At 54.3% G+C, this 19,444-nt stretch overlaps 1 protein-coding gene across 2 annotated transcripts in view; it reads right to left on the reverse strand.

Moving 5' to 3' along the window:
* Positions 1–1,836: 1,836 nt before the first annotated feature.
* The window catches only part of RNASET2 (ribonuclease T2), a 41,204-nt gene continuing 23,596 nt past the window's right edge, over positions 1,837–19,444 (reverse strand). Inside the window, exons 10-11 of one of the 2 annotated variants that reach the window (XR_012033010.1) lie at positions 3,852–3,930; positions 1,837–2,161 (exon numbers count right to left, since the gene is read on the reverse strand). Coding sequence is in view for 1 of the 2 variants with exons in the window: in XM_072830589.1 (XP_072686690.1) it covers positions 2,051–2,161 (111 nt within the window). In the remaining variant the exon portion in view is untranslated. The remainder of the gene's footprint in view (positions 2,162–3,851; positions 3,931–19,444) is intronic. The other variant, XM_072830589.1, reaches the window with a different exon arrangement.

Raw genomic sequence — 19,444 nt, forward strand, 5'->3', positions numbered from 1 at the left:
CCCCCTTACAGCCACCAGAAAAGAACCAGTCCTGCCTTACCTTGATTTTAGTCTGGGGAGGCCCAGGTCAGCCTTTAATCCCAGGGAGGGTGAGAAGGTAACGTTGCATTGTTCAAGTTGCTCACTTTGTGATCATTTGTTACAGCAGCCACAGAAATCCAATACAACTAAGTGGAAGGATTCTGATGTGAAATGGCAAATACTGTATGGCTCCAATCTTGCAAAGTTGTAAAATAGGCCCATCTCGTGTATGATGGGAGAAAAATCAGCAGAGTAATGGGGATGGGGATTAACCATCGTGTCTCTATCTCGATAGGGTCAAGGTTACGAAAGTGTGTGTGTCGGCTAAGCCAGTTAGTGGACACTTAAGATCTGCATTTCACTGCATGAAAATATTACACCTAAAGTGAAAACCTGTAAACAAATGTTAATCTAGGTAAAGATCTGTATGAAGAAGTATTTATGGGGAAGTATAGAGATGTCAGCAGTTTATTCTGAAATGGGTCAAAAATAAGATAGCTCAGTGGATGGACAGAGGGTTGGCTAAGTGGACAGAAGGCACAATGAATGTAGTAAGACGTCAGTAGTAGAATCTAAGTGATGACTACACAGGTGTTCACTGAGGTATTTCTTCAACTTTGCTGTTTGTTTGAAATTTTTTATTTTTTTAAAAAGGTAACGGGTTGGGGCAGCTGCAGTGGCTTAGCGGTTTAGGGCCGCCCTCGGCCCAGGGTGTGATCCTGGAGACCGGGGATCGAGTCTTGTGTCGGGCTCCCTGCATGGAGCCTGCTTCTCCCTCTGCCTGTGTCTCTGCCTCTCTCTCTCTCTGTGTCGCTCATGAATAAATAAATACAATCTTAAAAAAAAAAAAAAGGTAATGGGTTGGATCTGTATAAAGAATGTGAACAAAACTTTGAAACAGAAAACCCAAAGCTGTAGGTCATTGGTTAAACCATTGGGAAAACTTAAAAAAAAAAAAAAAAACCTTGATGTCTGAGGCTCCCAAGGATTTGAGAATAATTGGCCTAGGCATGAATGATTTTTTTAAAAATAATCAGATTCCATTTTGTAACCAGCATTGAAAATCCCTTTGATGTGCAGCAGAGGAGAGAGGCAAGAAGAGAAATTTTTTAGATGATTTCCTTTACATTATGGGACACAGCTACATTTTATTTCCCTCCTTAGGTCTGTTTGTATCTTCCAAGTGCTCTTCAATAATCCTGTATTCTATAATAATTAAAACGTTAGTCTTTAAAGCCCAAGGTCAATGCCGTGGTGATGACGGCTGGATCCTGAACGGCCCACACAAGGACCAGTCCAAAGCAAAGCCAGAATTGCCGGGGTTGAAGAAAATAAACCAATTTGTTGGTATATTGCCCCAACAAGTTTTCGACCAATGCTGTCTTGTTTTTACCAGTTTTATAAAAACACAGGCAATAAGACACTGGAATTTAACAGCTTTTCATCTGAAGAATTGCAAGGGGTCTCTGGGGAGGAAAATACAGTGACAAAAGAACAATGGAGTCCAGAAAGGGGAGTGGGAGGAGGGTTTGCTTGTGTGCATGCCTGTCCGCACCGGTGCCTACGATCCCTTCGAGGGGGTGGGGAGCACGTGCTCCATGCCCCGGGGAAGGACAGCTCAGCAGGTCCTCAGAAATGTCCACAGACTGAAGGCACCTGCCACGTCTAGCCTGGCCGCAGACCCTGCTGTGCCTGACAAAGTCCCCCCACCCTCAGCATGTAGTTTGAGACCCAGTTGTTCACCTGGTCACCCCACTTCACAGATTAAACTCTGAGATCCAGCATGGTGGAGAGACCTGCCCAGAGTCACTCAAATTTTTTTTAAAGATTTTATTTATTTATTCATGAGAGACACAGAGTAAGGGGGAGAGCAGGGACACAGGCAGAGGGAGAAGCAGACTCCATGCAGGGAGCCCGATGTGGGACTCGATCCCGGGTCTCCAGGATCACGCCCTGGGCTGAAGGCGGCGCTAAACTGCTGAGCCACCCCGGCTGCCCAAGTCACTCAAATTTGTGGTAGAACAAAAACCTACATGGATTTGTCATCCAGAATATTTCTTCCTGCCTGTGGTCCTGGCTGAAGACAATCGGGTCTCATCAGTTGAGACTCCTTGTGTTCTACTTTCCAACAAACACCCTCCTGGAAAAAAAAAAAAAAAAAAAATTAGCCCTTACAGAGCGTCAGCCAAAGGCCTATCGGGCCTGAAATAACAGGGACGCACGACTGTTCACATAGAGTCCTCGCATTACCATCGCGATCGCTCATTTTCCTCTCGAAGGAGGACGGACGCCGACTTTGAGGAGGACCTGGGACACTGAGGCAGGCCCCGGAAAGACTAGAGAACATGTTTTTATCCTTTTCCAGCCTTGAGCAGGTAAAGCTGGGCCAGGAGGAGAGAGCAGAGCGCACACGCGGGGTGACTAGACCTGGCGTGGGTGCTGCATCCCGTGGGAGGGCCCACCTGGAAGCCGTGGGTGTGATCTTATCGGGAAACGGGGGCTTCGCAGATGTAAGAAGATGCAGCCATGCAAGATCGGGGAGGCCCTCATCAATCACCGGTGTCTGATAAGAGGAGAGACCTCAGGCCCGGGTGAGGCCATGCGCAGGTGGAGGCCGAGGCTGGGGGTGCGCAGCCACAGACAATAAACGCCCGGAGCCTCTGTCAGAAAGAGCACACAGGCCTGCCACCCCCTTGACCTCGGGCTGCTGGTCCCCAGCACCGGGGGAGAGCAGGCCCCGGTGTGGTAATGTGCTCCGACAGCCCCAGCGAAGTAGCACACGCCAGACCTGGCGTTGGAGCTACAGCTCGGTTCTCCAGGCTGACATGCAGACGGGCTGTCCCAGCGTGGGTGGCGGGCCAGGAGTGACAGCTGAGCACATTCCTGGGGCTCCACATCCCCTCCGCTCTGACGAGAGCCTCTCTCTCGGGGTGGGCAGAGCTCACAAAGGCCACGGGGGTGGGGAGGATGGCCAGGTGCCCAGAGGACCAGCCTGACTGTCCTGTGATTCCCACCGTGATGGGGGAGGGAGCACAGAGGAGCTGCGGTTCCCTCCTGTGCCCCGAGGCCACGGGTCCCTGTTTCAGGACCACGTCTTGGTCTGTGTCTCCGGAGCCGAGGAGATAGATGCCCAGCCTGTTTCCCTTCCAGCAGCATCTCCACCTGGAGTCCCACCCAGAATCCGGGGGGACCGCTGCCAGGTGTTGCTCATTGAGAATAAGTGAATTTTTTTGATCTTACATTATTATATACATATATGTATCTGTTTTATGTACAATAATTGGTTCTATCAAATAATCATACCAAGGCCTTCTCCTGGTAATCTTCCTCAAGATAGATTCAGGTGAGATCAGGTATTTGCGCACTTCGCGGACTAACCACACTTGAGACTTTGTGATTGATTTCAGTTTTGAAGCCATGCACACAATTCAAAATATACACAAACTGGATTAAAGCAATAAAGTGGGCTGAAAGAAAGCACAGGACTTGGAACAAATAAACTGTATTTTGCTAGCATTGGAGCCACCATGTGACCAGCAAATGCTTGGTGCGTCTCAGAGCTGTTTTACTGTAGTGTGAGGGGCTCCTGAACGCCTACAGTGTGGGTTGTCGTGAGCAGACCCCTGAATCTAAGTATTCATCCCGGGGCTCAGAGAGAAGGTGCACACTTCAGTGCTTGGGGACGCGGTGGACAAGAGGCGCTGAGAGCAAAGACACGGTCTGAGATAGAGACCAGGCTGTTGGCTGCGGGGCTGAGCCTGGGGTTACAATTCGGGGGCAGGGGATGGAAGGAGGTCTGTGAACTCAAGTCAGGGAGAGCTTTCACTGACCTCCGTGATGGTCCGTATTTCCCCTTGTTAGGAGCATAGGCAAGAAAACCCAGGTGCTGCCTCAGGACTGGTGATCTTGCTGTTAACAGAAATCGCATTTTCACGTCACATTCTTTGTTATCCTGGTGCTTTATTTTATTTTATTTTTTTATTTTTTTTAGATTTTATTTATTTATTCATGAGAGAGAAAGAGAGAGAGAGAGAGAGAGAGAGAGAGAGACAGGCAGAGTGAGAAGCAGGCTCCATGCAGAGAGCCCGATGTGGGACTTGATCCCGGGACCCCAGGATTAGGCCCTGGGCTGAAGGCAGCGCCAAACCGCTGAGCCACCAGTTGCCCATTATGTGTGTTTACAGACATTACTCTGAGAAAAGCCCATTCATCAGGCCACAAAAAGGGGTCCATGGCAACTAAAAAAATAAAGCCCAGCAGTAAGGGGAAAGGGTTGGGCAGGGCCACTGGCCACAGGAGCCTGGGGCCTCCGAGTCATCGTGTGCAATGCTGCCCACCCGCCAAAACACTGGAATCGGCTCCACAGGGAGAAATAGGCCGGGGTGTATTTACTATAGCAGCTCGCACCACCCCAGCTAGTGCAGAGACTCACAAGCAATGAACGGGGGCGGCCACACGAGCCTGGCCCCGAGCCCCGTTCTTGATCGCCTCTTCTGTAGCACAGGGGCCTCCTGGGTGGGTGGGTGCAGGGCATCTGGCCCAGCAGCCTGAGTCAGGATGCTGCTCCGCCCATAGGTCTGCAAAACCCCTTCCTCAGCCCCACTGATGAGACTCACTGCCGATGGTGTCGGGTCATCATAATTCTGCTGTGGAAATGAGGCCACGGGGCATGTCGCCTGCTGGCCCAGCCGTGGTGCCGAACAGCTTGACACAGGCGCAGAGCAGAGCTCTTTCTTTCTTTCTTTTTTTTTTTTTTTAAAGATTTATTTATTTGTTCATTCAGAGAGAGCGAGAGAGAGGCAGAGACACAGGCAGAGGGAGAAGCAGGCTCCATGCAGGAAGCCCGATGTGGGACTCGATCCCGGGTCTCCAGTCTCCAGGATCACACCCCGGGCTGCAGGCAGCGCTAAACCGCTGCGCCACCAGGGCTACCCGAGCAGAGCCCTTTCATGCGGAGATCCCAGCGCTGTGTGATCGGTGACTCTCTTCTCACCCCAGCTGATGGGCAGCCGGGCCCACACTGGGACACAGCCAGGGATGGGAAGGGGGAGTGGGTGAGAATCAGGCCTCCACCAGCAGGGGCATGAGCTGCGTCCCGACCGGTGCCCACTGCCTCTCACCTGCCCCAAGAGGCTTCTTGGGGAGTGATGGTTGCTACAGCTTTGAAGATTTTATTTATTTGAGAGAGAGGGAGCATGAAGCAGGTGGGGGATGGGAAGAGGAAGAAGCAGGCTCCCTGATGCGGGGCTTGATCCCAGGACCCCGACATCACGACCTGAGCCAAAGGCAGATGCTCAACCAACTGAGCCACCCGGGCGCCCAGTCGTTACACCTTTGAAATCTCAATGCGCGGCAGACGCAGCTGTAAGCCGGTCTTGGGGCCTCCTCACCTGCTACTGCCTAATGCAGCCTGCATTTCACAGGGAAGTGAGGCAGTCAGGAGCCAGAGCACTGCCGAACTGGGATTTGAACCCAGAACTCTACATTCTCTCCTGACCCCTCATACCCTGGTGCCCCTGCCTGTAGGTTTTGCTGCCACTCTCACCCACCCCTCCCTGCCTGTCCTCGCTGGTTTGACTCAGCCTCCCAGTTGCGGCTTCAGGAGCTGTGTATCTATCTGGTTCTGCGTCCGGGATCTAGACGCCACTCCTGAGTTACCTCACTGGGAGACAATGTGGAGCTCAGGAAACGCTGAACTGTCCATCGGAAGGACAGGGTGGTTGGGGGAGCCATGAGGAGTCCGGGCTCTGGGCCCCCGAAGCCACACATCTCAGATGGCTTTGAGTCCTGCAATCACCAGGGTCCCCACTAAAATACAGACTGAGACGCAGGGCAAGGAAGAGCCCAAGACTGCATTTCTAAGCAACCCCGGGTGATTCCAATGTGGGAGGCACCGGGCTCACACTGGAGGAGCATGGACCTATCAGAGGCTTTTGGGGAACCTTTCAAATGAGTGTAAGCATGCCTGATCCGTCGACCTCCCCAGGCTCGAGAGGAGGACCCTTGGGAAGTCGCAGAGGAAACACCAAAATCATAATGCACAGCTCCCCCTGAGGTGGCTTGCTACCGTGCTGACCTTTTGGGTTCCTGCCGCCAGTCCCGGTGGAACAGACGGGAGATCTTGGCCCAGGAGTGCTGACAAAAGGCTGCACAGAGGAGAAGGACGGACAGTGGGAGCCCAGCAAGGCCTCGGGCCCCAGCAGGACCTGCCCCCTACCCCTCTGACAGCTCCTGACATGGGGAGATCCACCCAAGCGCTTGCAGGATGCTGGGTGAATCCCGCCGGGGAGCTCAGCGCGAATGTAATTCAGGTTGCAAAAGGTGTGATCTCTTCCTTGCTCCTGGATGGTTATAACTATGAATGTTGGAGCCTCTGAACACCTGCCACGAATTCCCAGCTGAAGCAGCCAACTCTAGAGCCACCCCGGCCTCTGGTCCAGCCCTCAAGGGGCTCGGTGCCAACCACACAGCTGGCAAATAAACAACCAAGGGAGCAGGACCGCGAAGGGAATAGCAGGAACATAGGGGCATTCTAGTTTCCATCTGGGGAGCCACGGGCCAGAATTCAAGCCTGATCCTAACTGGACGTGGGTGTTAGATCCCAAGGTCACAGTTGCCCGCGCTGAGATGCAGAAGTACAGTCTGTGGCTCTCTGTGCTTTATGTCACAATACATCATTTTCGCTTTCATTGGCTGCCTCCTCCCTCCCCCGGCTCGCAGCCTTGACTGCAGTGGAGGGGGGCCTCGCCGAGCGAGCCCGTTTCCATGGAGGTGCTGCACGCCGCGTGGGCCCCGCATGCTCACAGCCCTGCTATGGACGCACGTAGAAGCACCTGTGTCACATCCGCCGTGGGAAAGCAAGGCCTGCTGTGGGTCTTGACCTTCTGAGAGTCTCTGGGAGGTTTTGTGTGCAGAGATTTATGTTTTTCCTGTTCTGGAGACCAGGGAGACTGGGAGAGGTAGATTCTGTGCTCAAGATGTGACATAGAACTTGTTGCAAGGAAAGCAGAGACATGCTGGGAAGCCCAGCAGAGAGCATGACCCGTGATGTCCCCAGGTGCCCCTGTGTCCCCTAGCGCCACGCACGACCCGGCCTCATGCTCACTGTCCCTTTCGGGTGGGTCAGTTCAGGGTACGGGGGCCCCGGCAGGAGGATGAGGGAGGTCGGGGATGGTCTCCTCAGCCCTCAGCTCGCTGCTCCATCCGCACCCGGAGGAGGAACTCTGAGAGTAGTTGTTGAAGAAACGAATGAATAAATAATGGTAAAAATGAATGAGAAGTAGAGTGCAGGGTGCAGGGGACAGCCAGAGAAGGGACTGTCACTAGGAAATCTATCTCCATAAATAACACACCCTTAACCCAACATACGTGTTTCCTCACATCGTAGAAACCCAGAACCGAGCTCCGGACCTGTCTGGTGCCTGTGCCACCCAATGGCACATAGACTTTCCTGCAGGCCCTGTGGGACCCTCTGGCAAAATAATCCCCCTCTGGGGTCTCGAGGCCTCTTCACCTCTCCCCTGCCCTTCCTTCATTCCCAGCAGAAACTTGCCATGGCCACAGCCACGGCCACACTGTCACCTCCTGCGCTGCCAGCCCCTAGAACAAGTTCCGATCTTCCGTGGAGGACAGCCGTCCCCCCAGCATAGGGCCCACTGTCGCCCTCGCCTGTGCCGCCCCTGCACTCCTCCCCATCGGCCAGAGTCCCCTGTGCTTCTTCCTTCTTTCTTCACCCTGCCCCCTCCAGGTCACCTGCCTCCCCCAGGTCACCTGCCCCCTCCAGGTCACTGCCCCCCTCCACAGTCACCACCCCCCTCCAGGTCACCTGCCTCCTCCACGGTCACCTGCCCCCTCCAGGGTCACCTGCCCCCTCCACAGTCACCTGCTTCCCTCCAGGTCACCTGCCTCCTCCATGGTCACCTCCCCCCTCCATGGTCACCTGCCCCCTCCACGGTCACCTCCCCCCTCCATGGTCACCTGCCCCCTCCACGGTTACCTGCCCCCTCCAGGTCACTTGCCTCCTCCACGGTCACCTGCCCCCTTCAGATCACCTGCCCCCTCCACGGTCACCTGCCCCCTCCGTGGTCACCTGCCCCCTTCAGGTCGCCTGCCCCCTCCACGGTCACCTGCCCCCTCCGTGGTCACCTGCCCCCTCCAGGTCACCTGCCTCCTCCAGTCACCGCTCCCATTTCCCAGTGAGTAACACCTGTACTGAGTAGCTCAGACACCAGAGGTCAGACGCGGTCATGCGTGTTTGGGATGTGCTCTGCTTCATTTTGGCCTCTCGATCGACAGGCATCAAGACAGAGCCCAAAGCAGACTCACTGAAGCAGAACAAAGCGCGTCCTGGGACCCTGGGGGGTGAAGCGGCTGTCACTGGCGTCAGCTCTCGGAGTCTGCCCTGGGCCCCCGGGGCAGCAGACGGGCCTGCCCTCCAGGGCCCTGGGCTGGCCGTGTCCACGGCCTGGGGCTGAGCCTCAGGACTCACGGGGATGACTGTCCCCGCTCAGAGTCATCTCGGTGTGGGGGGGTGAGCGTGGAACCAACAGAAAGTGGCGCGTAAGCTGCAGACATTCTGCTTCCCTGGTCTGCTTGCGGGGCTTTCTGCGATGAACAGGAGAGGGCTTGAAAGGGGCTGTCTTTAGAATAAAGGCTGCGTGCTGCACTGCGTCTGCTAGTGAGCTCGGCGACAAGTGGGCCCCAGGGCAGTGCTCCGGGCAGCAGGGACGCTGAGTGTGCCTTTGTTCCCGGGCCAAGCGCAGAGCTGCACTGGGCAGCATGCAAGGCCCTGCTGCACCGCAGCCCCGAGCAGCGCTGTGCGAGCGGGGATATGCTCTCCCTGGAGCTCTTCAGGAAGGAGCGTCAGCTGCTTCTGCAACCTTCCCCGAACCATTCGTCCCCAGCTTCCTCCGGGCGACAGGCTCTCCGTCTGCTCTGCTCGGCGGCCCCACGGGCTTCCCACAGACACGTGCTCTCCCACCGGAGGCGCACACATCCTGTGCAAGGGCCCTGCTTCTCCCTGCTGCCGGCAGCTCAGGAGGCACATGTGGCCAAACAAATTATTTTTAAAAGAGTGTTAGCACAGCATCACAAAAATCCCACATAAAGGGATCTAGAAATGCTCCTGACTCCGCCTCAGAGGCCCACCTGCCGGACTTTATTACTAAACATCCATCATGCTCTTTGGTCTCGTGGCTTCCATCGTACAGTTCCTGTAAGAATTTCAGTTCGCAAGTGTGCGCTGCATAGACTCGATGGATGGTAAAAACGTAAACCCCATAAAGAGCGCGACAGAGGGTAAAGCTCACTTCCTCCCTTGGCCCCTCTGGGAGTGTCTGGTGGGATGAGGCCCCGTAGGGATGCGGGAGGACAGGGGCCTGGCATGGGCGTCAGAGCGCGTGCATGGGGCACAGCCAGGGGACTGGTGCACAGCCTGTGCTGACGTCAGAGAAAGTCACACATGCGGGAAGGGAGCAGAGCAATCAATGATCCCCGCAGCGTTCGCCTGGACCCAGCAGCACCTGTGTGCAGCCAGCAGTGCAGTCCATATGGGCCGGTATAGAAATAAACGGAGATGCCTGGTGTAGAAAGGCATTTTTCTGTGCCAGAAAGTAAGGAAATGTTCAGGCAATGACAGGGCCATGGGAGCAGACACAGACTCCAGCCCCAAGGGCTCCCACTGGCTGAACTGAGGGCTACTGGAGCACCAAATTATGCAAGTGATGGGTTATAACTCATGGAATAAAACAGGAAGCCCAAGTCCACACTGACTTCAGTTACTAAATTAACAGATCAAAAGTGCCATGAGGAACAGGATATTTATTAACTGCAGAGTCCGTGCATGCATACTACAGTCCCGAATGATGAAGTAGAAGGCAACGCAAACAGTGGAGAGGCTGTCAGAGAGCAGCTCGCGGCAACATGTGGAAATCAGGCGCCCTGGAGGGATGCAGGAGGATTCCCAGGCCCACTTCTCCAGCAGACTCAATAGAGAACACGCCCTGAGGAAACCTTGGACGAAGCCCACAAAGTAGTCCGCCCGTGTGCCAAGGACACAGGGTCACACGAGCTCCGAGGAACATTCCAGGTTGAGGGCCATGAAAGGGCATGGCCACTAAATGCACAGAGGGGTCCTGGGTAGATGCTTCTCCCTAACAGTGGTGTTGGAACAGCAAGTGGACATGGAGTGAGGTCTACGGACTGGGTGGCAGTGCAGTGTCAGGCCAGCTTCTTCATCCAGATGGCAGTTGAGCGTGTAAGAGGATGCCCTTTGTTGTAGAAAACACATGCTGAATGTTTGGGGGTGATGGGCATTGTAGCAGCAACTTACCCTCAAAGGCCTCAGAGGAGGGATCCCTGGGTGGCGCAGTGGTTTGGCGCCTGCCTTTGGCCCAGGGCGTGATCCTGGAGACCCAGGATAGAATCCCACATCGGGCTCCTGGTGCATGGAGCCTGCTTCTCCCTCTGCCTGTGTCTCTGCCTCTCTCTCTCTCTCTGTGTGACTATCATAAATAGATAAATTAATTAAAAAAAAAAACAAAGGTCTCAGAGGAGCAGTGTTTGCACCATTCTTGCAAGTTTCCTGTAAACCTGAAGCTCTTTAGAAAGAAAACATATAGAACCCTGTGGCCGAGTGTCTCTGAGTGGCTAAAGGATGGGACGGGGTGGGAGTAGTTCACTGGTCACCACATTTTCGGTTCCACATTTTTTTTTGAAGATTTTATTTATTTTAGAGAGAGAGCTCGAGCTCCTGTGAGCACAGGGAGGGGCAGAAGCAGAGAGAAAGAATCTCAAGCAGACTCAATGCTGAGCGCAGAGCCTGATGCGGGGCTCGATCTCACAACCCTGAGATCATGACCTGAGGTGAGATCAAGACTTGGACACTCAACTGACTGCACCATCCAGGCCCCTCTCAGCTCCACGCTTGACTATTTCCACCAATTCCGTAGATATTGGTAGTAAATGTGTGTTAAAGCGGGAGGCTTACGGGATAGATACAGAGACGTATATGAGGGGACCTGTTCCAAGATTTGGCTCACAAGGCCTCTGCCATCTGCAGCTGAAGCACAAGGAAAGCCGTGGTGTCATTCAGTCCGAGCCTGAGCCTGAGAACCTTCCTCTCATGTCCGGGGGCAGGAAAAGAAAGATGTTTCAGCTCAGGAACACAGACGGATTGCCCTCCATTTGCCTTCTTGCCCTGATGGGGTCCCCAGAGGGTGGGATGGTGTCCCGCATGGTGGTGAGGGTGGGTCTCTACTAGGTGTCAAATCTCATCCCTCCTGCAGACACCCTCACAGACCCACCCAGCGACGATGTTCACCAGCCCTCAGCCCAGCCCAAGCAACACCTGCAATCACCCAGCATGGTCTGTACCTGCGCATCCGCATCCTTTCTTGGCAGTGGAGACCTTGTAGGGAGCCCTGCATGGAATCCTAGCACCGACCCTTCATTCACCACCCCACCCCCCAAAAAGCAGAACAGCACAAATCATCCAGCTCAGGGAGACCCCAGGAGCTCAACTGGTTGGGTGCCTTGCATGTGCCAATGCTAACTTCACTCAAAGTCTACCCATCAGAGTCTCCAGAGGAACAGAACCAGTAGGATGTGTGTGGGAGAGATTGAGGGAGGGAGTGTAAGGGCTTGCTTCCATGATTATGCAGTCTGTCAAGTCTGAAATCTGCCGGAGAATTCCTTCTTGCTCAGGGGATGTCAGTCTTTTGTTCTATTCAGGCCTTCAACTGATTAGATGAGGCCCACCCACATCAGGGAGAGCAATCTGTATTACTCAGAGTCTACCCATTTAAAAGTTACTCTCCTCCAAACATGACCTCACAGAAACATCCAGAATAATGTTTGATCCATATATCTGGACACGGTGGCCCAGCCAGCTTGACACATACAATTATGCTTGACACACACAATCCATCACAGTGGATCCAGATGTTGAATGGAAGAACCAGAAAGAAAGCATAACAACTTTTCGATCCTTTGGGGCCATATTTTCACATTATAGTCTAATTATTTTAATGCAAAAGTGGCAAACGGCCTGGATGTCACAGCTGTGGTCCAACATAAGTGCAGCAACATACTCCAAATATGTATCACTGTTCTCTGCATTTAGACGTATGTCCGTGGTTGCCTTACAGCCCTACAGGTAACACAGAAGCAGAGCCGTCTGAGCTCAGCTGAAAAGTCAGTGGCCGGTCTGGGGGCACCTCAGTGGCTCAGTCTGTTGACTGTGGAACTTTTGATTTCAGCTCAGATCATGATCTCAGGGCGGTGGGATTGAGCCCCATGTCGGTCTCCACGTGGATCCTGCTTGGAATTCTCTCTCCCTCTGCCCCCCTCCTCCTGCTCTCTCTCTTTCAAATAAATAAAATCCTTTTTTAAAAAAATTATTTTAAAAAATTCAGTGACAAGTCTGGAAATTAAAATAAGTGGAAGAGGTACCACATTCTTGAGAGTTGGCCCTCCTAGAGAGATTATTGACTACAAAAAAATCACTGATAAAGGAACACAGACCCCATCGGGCAGGGAATGCACAGACATGATCACCAAGGCAGAGGGGAGCTTCACAACACGAACCTGTTTGCCACTAGTATGTTGACGACCTGTCCTTTTGTGAACAAACTAACACAGAAGTAACAGCAGCCCCACAGTCCAGCTTAGCGCAGAGGGGTTAAGAAGTCCTAATTTTTGTTTGTTTGTTTTACATTTTTTATTTATTTACTTGACATAAAAGAGAGAGCACAAGCAGGGAGAGAAGTAGGGACAGAGGGAGAAGCAGGCTCCCCGCTGAGCAGGGAACCAGATGTGGGGCTTGATCCCAGGACCTTGAGATCATGACCTGAGCCAAAGGCAGATGCTTGACCAATTGAGCCATCCAGGTGCCCCAAGAAGTCCTAATGTCAACATTCAACAAGCCTGACCCACCTGAGTGAGAGCTAACTGCCACCTGCCTCCTTGTGGTCACCCTAGACCCTGTCGTCTCCACACAGACACGGCCATCGTCGGTGGGTAATCAGCTCTGAATGGTGGCATGAACAGTGGAGACCTGAGGATGGCCTTGAACTCCACACGCCATCCTCCAGCTCTAGGCAGCTTGCTGGGGTCAGGTTCCCCTCACCAAACGCACCGTACTTGGCAGACCCCAGATGCATGAAAGCCGGACGTGACAATTTAGCTTCTAGGAGGCCTCAGATGGTCTTGGGGCCCCAGCACACACATCAGTGGGCCCTTCCCTAGCACCAGTGTCAACCCCACCCCCAGGGGACTTGGTGACCACATGGCCACACCGGTGCTTGGGAGGGGCTGGGCTCCCAGGACGTGGCCTGAGTCACCGCCGGCCCTCCTGCTCTCGGCAAGAACGAGGGAGGAAGAGGCCTGGCACGGAGCCAGGTCGCCCTCGTGTAAGAGCACGTGCTCGGTAATTAAATGTGTCCCTGGGTACAGCAGGTCCCCAGAGGGAGCCCAAGCATGGGCAGGAATGGACTGCCTGGCTCGCTGCGTCTCGGTGGCCCACGTGGGGATTGCGCGGCGTCCTGCACCCAACACCCTGCTGGATCTTGGGCCCCCTGGGTTGGCTCCTCAGGCAAAGAGCCACCGTGTCCCTCAGACCACACCTGTCACACTGTTTGAGGAGGTGCCTGGGGTCTGAGACCCTCTGCAGTTTGGGGACATGGCCCGTGGGCCCAGTGTGTCCCCCCGAGTGGCAGCAGGCCGAGTTCGGCTCGCCCAGGACGGCCCTGCCTGTGCCGGCCTGCCTCCACTGTCAGAGCCACCCACCCCCGACCCCGGGGCTTGACGGCCTCAGCCCTGTCATTCTCGGAGGGCCCCCAGGGGAGGTGACAGAGTGGCACACAGAGCCCCACCACAAGCCTCACCTCCAGGTGAAGAAGGTTGGAGGACGCTAGGCGTCCGCAGTGGTCTACACTGGCTAGACCGTTGTGACGTCCTCAGCGGGGCAAGTGCCAGGTGGCGCCCACCGCTCACTGGGAGCACAGATGGGTGCGGCGAGGCCACGCGGCAAGACACAGCGCTGTTTGCCAGAGGCCAGGACGCCTCTCACAGCAGGTGCCTGTCCGAGGGAGGAGGCTCTTGTGAACGTCCGCCCCCGCTCCGTGCCCCCAGGCCAGTCCGCTAGCTTAGCCACTGGTGGCCAGGGTTAGGCCCCGCGGGGCTGTCTGCACAATGAAACAGGAACATACATGGAGAGGCGCCTGGGTGACTCAGTTGAGCATCTGCCTTCAGCTCAGGTCATGATCCCGATCATGGGATCGAGCCCCGTGTCGGGCTCCCTGCTCAGCTGGGAGTCTGCTTCTCCCTCTCCTACTGCTGCCTCTGCCTGCTTCTCCCCCTGCTGGTGCTCACTCTCACTCACTCACTCACTCTCTCTCACAAACAAATTTTTAAAAACCTTTAGAAAATAAGAACACACACATAAAAAAAACCCAGTATGACCTGAGGTACGTATCATCTGTCATAATTAGGCACAAAGCATAAAACACAGCCTTTCCTACCATCCTGCAGCTCCAAGTAGCACCTACAGAAGGGGACCGCTTGTCCTTCTATGTCCCATGGAGGAAAAAAGTATCAAAGCAAGGGCAGCCTGGGTGGCTCAGCGGTTTAGCACCGCCTTCAGCCCAGGGTGTGATCCTGGAGTCCCTGGATCGAGTCCCACATCAGGCTCCCTGCATGGAGCCTGCTTCTCCCTCTGCCTGTGCCTCTGCCTCTCTCTCTGTCTCTATGAATAAATAAATAAAATCTTTTATTAAAAAATGAAAGCGAATACAGAGTTTCAGGAGACTCGGTTTAGGGGAGAGTTGCTTTGGTTTCAAAGGAAACGACTTGGAACGTCCCCCCAGACGGAGGCTTGGCACAGTGGCTGCCACGCTGTCCCCAGTGGAGACGGGGCGGAGGGAAAACCGCCGTGTGGAGGACGGAGCCCAACCGACTGCGCAGTAACTGAGCCGTAGCCCTGATCAAACGACACCTGAAGGCAGGGTTTCCAAGTACTGAGGCCAACTAATTCCCTTATTTTTGAAGACAGCTTTCATTTCTAGTTATTTGTAACTGTCAGGGCCCTAAGGGATAGGAATGAATGTGTTTATATCTATGTTGGTGATTTATATTACAATGTGAAAGAAATATCTACACATGAGCTCAAGGATCACTAACTCATACACTCAAACGGCAAGACTCTCCCAGAGCTAGTGGCCCGTCCTTCCTTGGTGCCGGCCCATACCTCGGGGTGTCACTCCAGCAGGGGGAACCCCACCGCACCCATATCACCGATGAGACCTTCAGCTGCAGCAACATTAAATCATATCCATCATCGATGTGCAGGGATAGCCCACCTGCGGGAGGCTCCCAGCATCCCAGGTGGGACCACTCCAGTCCCAGTTGTCCTGCTTGTTCCTGTCATGCTCTAACACAGACAAGGCCTGCAGGTGACCTTCAAGGTCCTCTTCGGGCCACCGTTGACCATCTTTCCGTAATTCTGGTGAGATGTTACAGAGCACCTGCTTGTTCAAGGCAGGAGGCGCTCACAGCTCGCGGTGGAGCCCAGTAGGCCCCAGTACCCGGGAGAGCGGGGATGGTGGGGACTGGACCACCCACACCAGACAAGCCGGGGCCAACGGCTTTGCAGGTCAAGAGGGGCCGTGCAGCTCTGCAGACTTCTCCACATCCAGGAATGAACGGGCGTTACTGCACGATTCTTGCTTTCTGAAGGCACCGAAGCCGCGCAGGTCTGGAAGGGTCCAGGCAAGTCCACGTGAAGTCGCTGGAACCTAGGGGCTCTGACCCTGTGCATTTCCAACCCTCCGGCAATCTAGCGTCACCCGAACCTGAAACTCCATCCTGTCTACAGTCGGTGGAGGGCTGCTTGCAGCTCTCAGAAACACAGAGTTCCCATCGCAGCCTTTCTCCCTGTTGCTCAGCACAAGGAATCCCTATACCGCCCGTCCATGTAAATGCAGCTCACCCCATAAAACAATGCAGGGACTGACCCTACAGAAGTAGAGATGCTGCTGGGAAATGTGGTGGGGGTGGGGGGGTTCCTGGCCTCCCAGTCCACAAGCCAGGTCTCAGGAAGAGCAGCTTTCCTCGCGGTACACGAGGGTTTTCCCAGCCCTCTGCAGCGAGGAGTATGGAATATTCCATATTCAACCATCAAGGTGAATTTTGGAAAAGATATTTGCACATTGCCTTGTGACCTGAATTAAATTCTTTGTATCCCTGATCCAAAATGTACAAAAACACGGCAGAAAGAGAAAACATAATTAGACAATCCCTGCACCTCCTCCTCTGGGCAGGGTGCGAGGCTGACAGCTGTTTTCCCGGCCCAACCACGGTCCTTAAACCCTAGCCTTTCCTCTACCCCCAAACTCCTCACCATTGAATGAACCACCGAAGTCCTCGTTTTACTCATTGTTCGTGGCCCCCTCTACCAGGGCACAGGCTCCAGGAGGAAGGGTTTTGTCTATCTGCTCACTGCAGCGTCCCAGTGCCTGGTTCACAGAAGTGCTAAAATGTTTGTTGACTGAATAAAGAAGCCCCTGGTCTCATGGCACTTGAGGTGTGGCCCGTGTCTACATTCAGCAAGAGCTCTCACAAAGGCAAGACTCCAGACCCCCAGGCTCAGGGGCTGAGCGGGGTCCAGGAGGGGGGCACAAAGCAGGGATAGTGCAGGCCATGGGGGCCTGCTGGTCAGACCCCTCCAGAGCCCTGGGGAGTGCTGATGGGGCTGATGGGCTGCAGTGGAAGGGACTGAGGCGTCCCTGGTCCCTCCTGAGCCCTGGGGAGCACCGGTGTGGCTGACAGGTTGTAGAGGAGGTGACTGTGAGGTCCCTGGTCCCCATGCTAAGGACTGCAGACCTGACCCCATGGCCCAGGGCCTTGGCTGTGATTCAGAGTGACAGGAACACAGTGCTGAGGAGCCTTTTGTGGAAAGACTGGCATGGAGTCAGCAGTGGCCTACGTAAGGAGTGACGAGGCTCTGAACTAAGACTCATGAAAAGGAGAAAATGAATATAATTCAGAAAAACTTTTTCTTAAAGATTCTATTTATTTATTCATGAGAGACACAGAGAGGCAGAGATACAGGCAGAGGGAGAAGCAGGCTCCCTGTGGGAAGCCGGATGCGGGACTCGATCCCACGACCCCGGGATCATAACCTGAGCTGAAGGAAGATGCTCCACCACTGAACCCCCCAGGTGTCCCTCAGAAATACTTTTGGACGGAGGGGACTAGAACATAGGAAAACAAAGCTCCAAGTTAACACTGGAGGTCAAGGAGAGGGGACGCATTCACAGGGCGGGGGTGGGGGGTGGGGGTGGGAATGGGACATACCAGGCTTCCATGGGAGGCAGTGCTTTCCTACCACCCACAGGTCAGGTGGGCAGGTCGGGGCACTGGGGGGCGGGGAGGAGCAGCCAGGGCTTCGTCCCTGGGCTTCACCACTGGCCCTGCTCCTCTGGGTTAATCCAAGGTCCCTCATTCCCTGGCACTCCAGGCAAAGGGGTCTGCCCACACTGGGCCCTCAGCTCTGGGGGTGGTGGTGGAAGGGGGGCTCCCTTGGAACCGTAGGAGACCCATGCCCCGACCCCAGTTGCTCCTGCCCATCTGCTGGGCACTGACTCCCCAGAGACCCACCCTTGGCTCTGTGGGAGACCTCCGCCCCCACCCCATCCTCCACCCCTACTTCCCCCTGCCCCACTCCCAGCTGCCCCTGCCCAGCCACTGGGCACTGACTCCTGGGCACCCCTGGGCCCTGTCCCTGAGTGTCTGCAGTGAGAAAGGGCTGTGAGCAGAACCGGACCCAGTGAGTGATGCACACAACCAGGCTTCCAAGTGTCTCCAGGGCGGACTGGGCCTTTGGGGCACAATCTCTACTGTTTCCTCCGTGCTCCAGGTCAAAACAAGTCCGGGTAAACAGTACCCAGGGCGGCCTGAGTGGTGTCCCGCTGTGAGTCGAGCCTCCCCTGCAGTTTGCCCTGATTAGCCACAGCTCTGAAGCCAGCCTGCCCGCCCCCCCAGCTTTCACCTCCCCAGCTTGGCTGGCAGCTCACCCCTCCAGATGAGCCATCCCAGGTCTGTCCACCTGCAGGAGATGCACAGGCTAGCAGGCTAGTGTAATCATAAATACGCCCTATTTTAAAAGATAATGGCTTATGGGAACAAAGGAAAGGCAGGCTTTAGATGGAGGGTGTCTGAGAAGCCTCACCAGACCTCTGCTTTCTCCAGCCCCCTGGGCTATAAAATGCAATTCAAAAGTGAAGTTTGTTTAAATTCACTGACTAGCCTGGACGTAATGAAGTTGAAACCCTAGCCTTGAGCCATGTATTTGCAGAACGGCTCAAAGAAACAATAGCATTCTTTTAAATGACTCTGGGCTATAAAGTTTCTTTATTGAGTGAGGACCTGCTGGAGGCGGCCAAGGTGAGGAGGGACGTCAGCCAGTCTAGACACGGATCAAATCCCTGTTTCTGTCTCCCCCTCTTGCTTCTCCAGACAGGGGATGCAAATGGTCCATGTAGAAGAGAAGCCACAGGTGAACAGGAAATGGGGGTGGGGAGTAGGGGGTGCAGAGGTGGGGAGAGGGGTTCGCTGTGCACATCTCTCCTAGGATGTGGAGCCTGGACCCCAGAGCAGGGCCCTGTCCTCTCCCATGCGGAGAAGACAACATGATGGTGCTGCTTTTGATCAAACTCCTGACACGGCCACTTTAAGATCTGTCCGAGGAAAGCAATCATTTAGCATCTTTGTCTCAGGAAACCAGTTCTTAGCATCGTGTTTATTTTTATACATTACCAAGTACCCTTCTGCAGCCCCTGGAATGCTCTGGGGAGACAAACTTCTCTGCGTCGGCAACACCTGCTGTCCTTCCGTCTCTATCTGCCCGGTCAGTCTCTGTCCCTCTCTGCTGGCTGCCTTTTAGAGCACTGCATTTCGGGTGTGTCTCTTTTATACCAGGGAGTTTGGTTTTGCTTTTGGACCATTTGAAAAAGTTTTTTTCAGTGGGTAAGGGATGTGCATTCGCGTGTCTGCTATGTTTGGTCTCCACTCCGTCATTTATATTATGTGGCAGTTACTGTGTACTGACTTCATGTTTCCTCATTGGGTGTGTTGTTTTGTGAATAATTGATTTTGGTACCTGGGAAGGTCTGTGTTCTCACTCTAGTGGTTACTGATGGGAAACGTTGGGGTTTGGGAAGAATTCTTGAGACATCTTCAGTGCACAGAGGGTGGTTTTATGAAAGCCTGGGGCCTGACCCTGGGCAGAAAGCACTTGCTGGTGGGGGAGGAGTGGCTGATACATACTTTCTGGTAGGTAGGGAGGTTGGGAGAGCCTCTAAGGAATCTGGAAGGTTTCCAGGACCTCGAGGGGTCATTTAGTACAGTCCACTAAAGCCTTAGTCAG

Source organism: Canis lupus, chromosome 1, assembly GCF_048164855.1.
Source record: "Canis lupus baileyi chromosome 1, mCanLup2.hap1, whole genome shotgun sequence".
Lineage (NCBI taxonomy): Eukaryota > Metazoa > Chordata > Mammalia > Carnivora > Canidae > Canis > Canis lupus.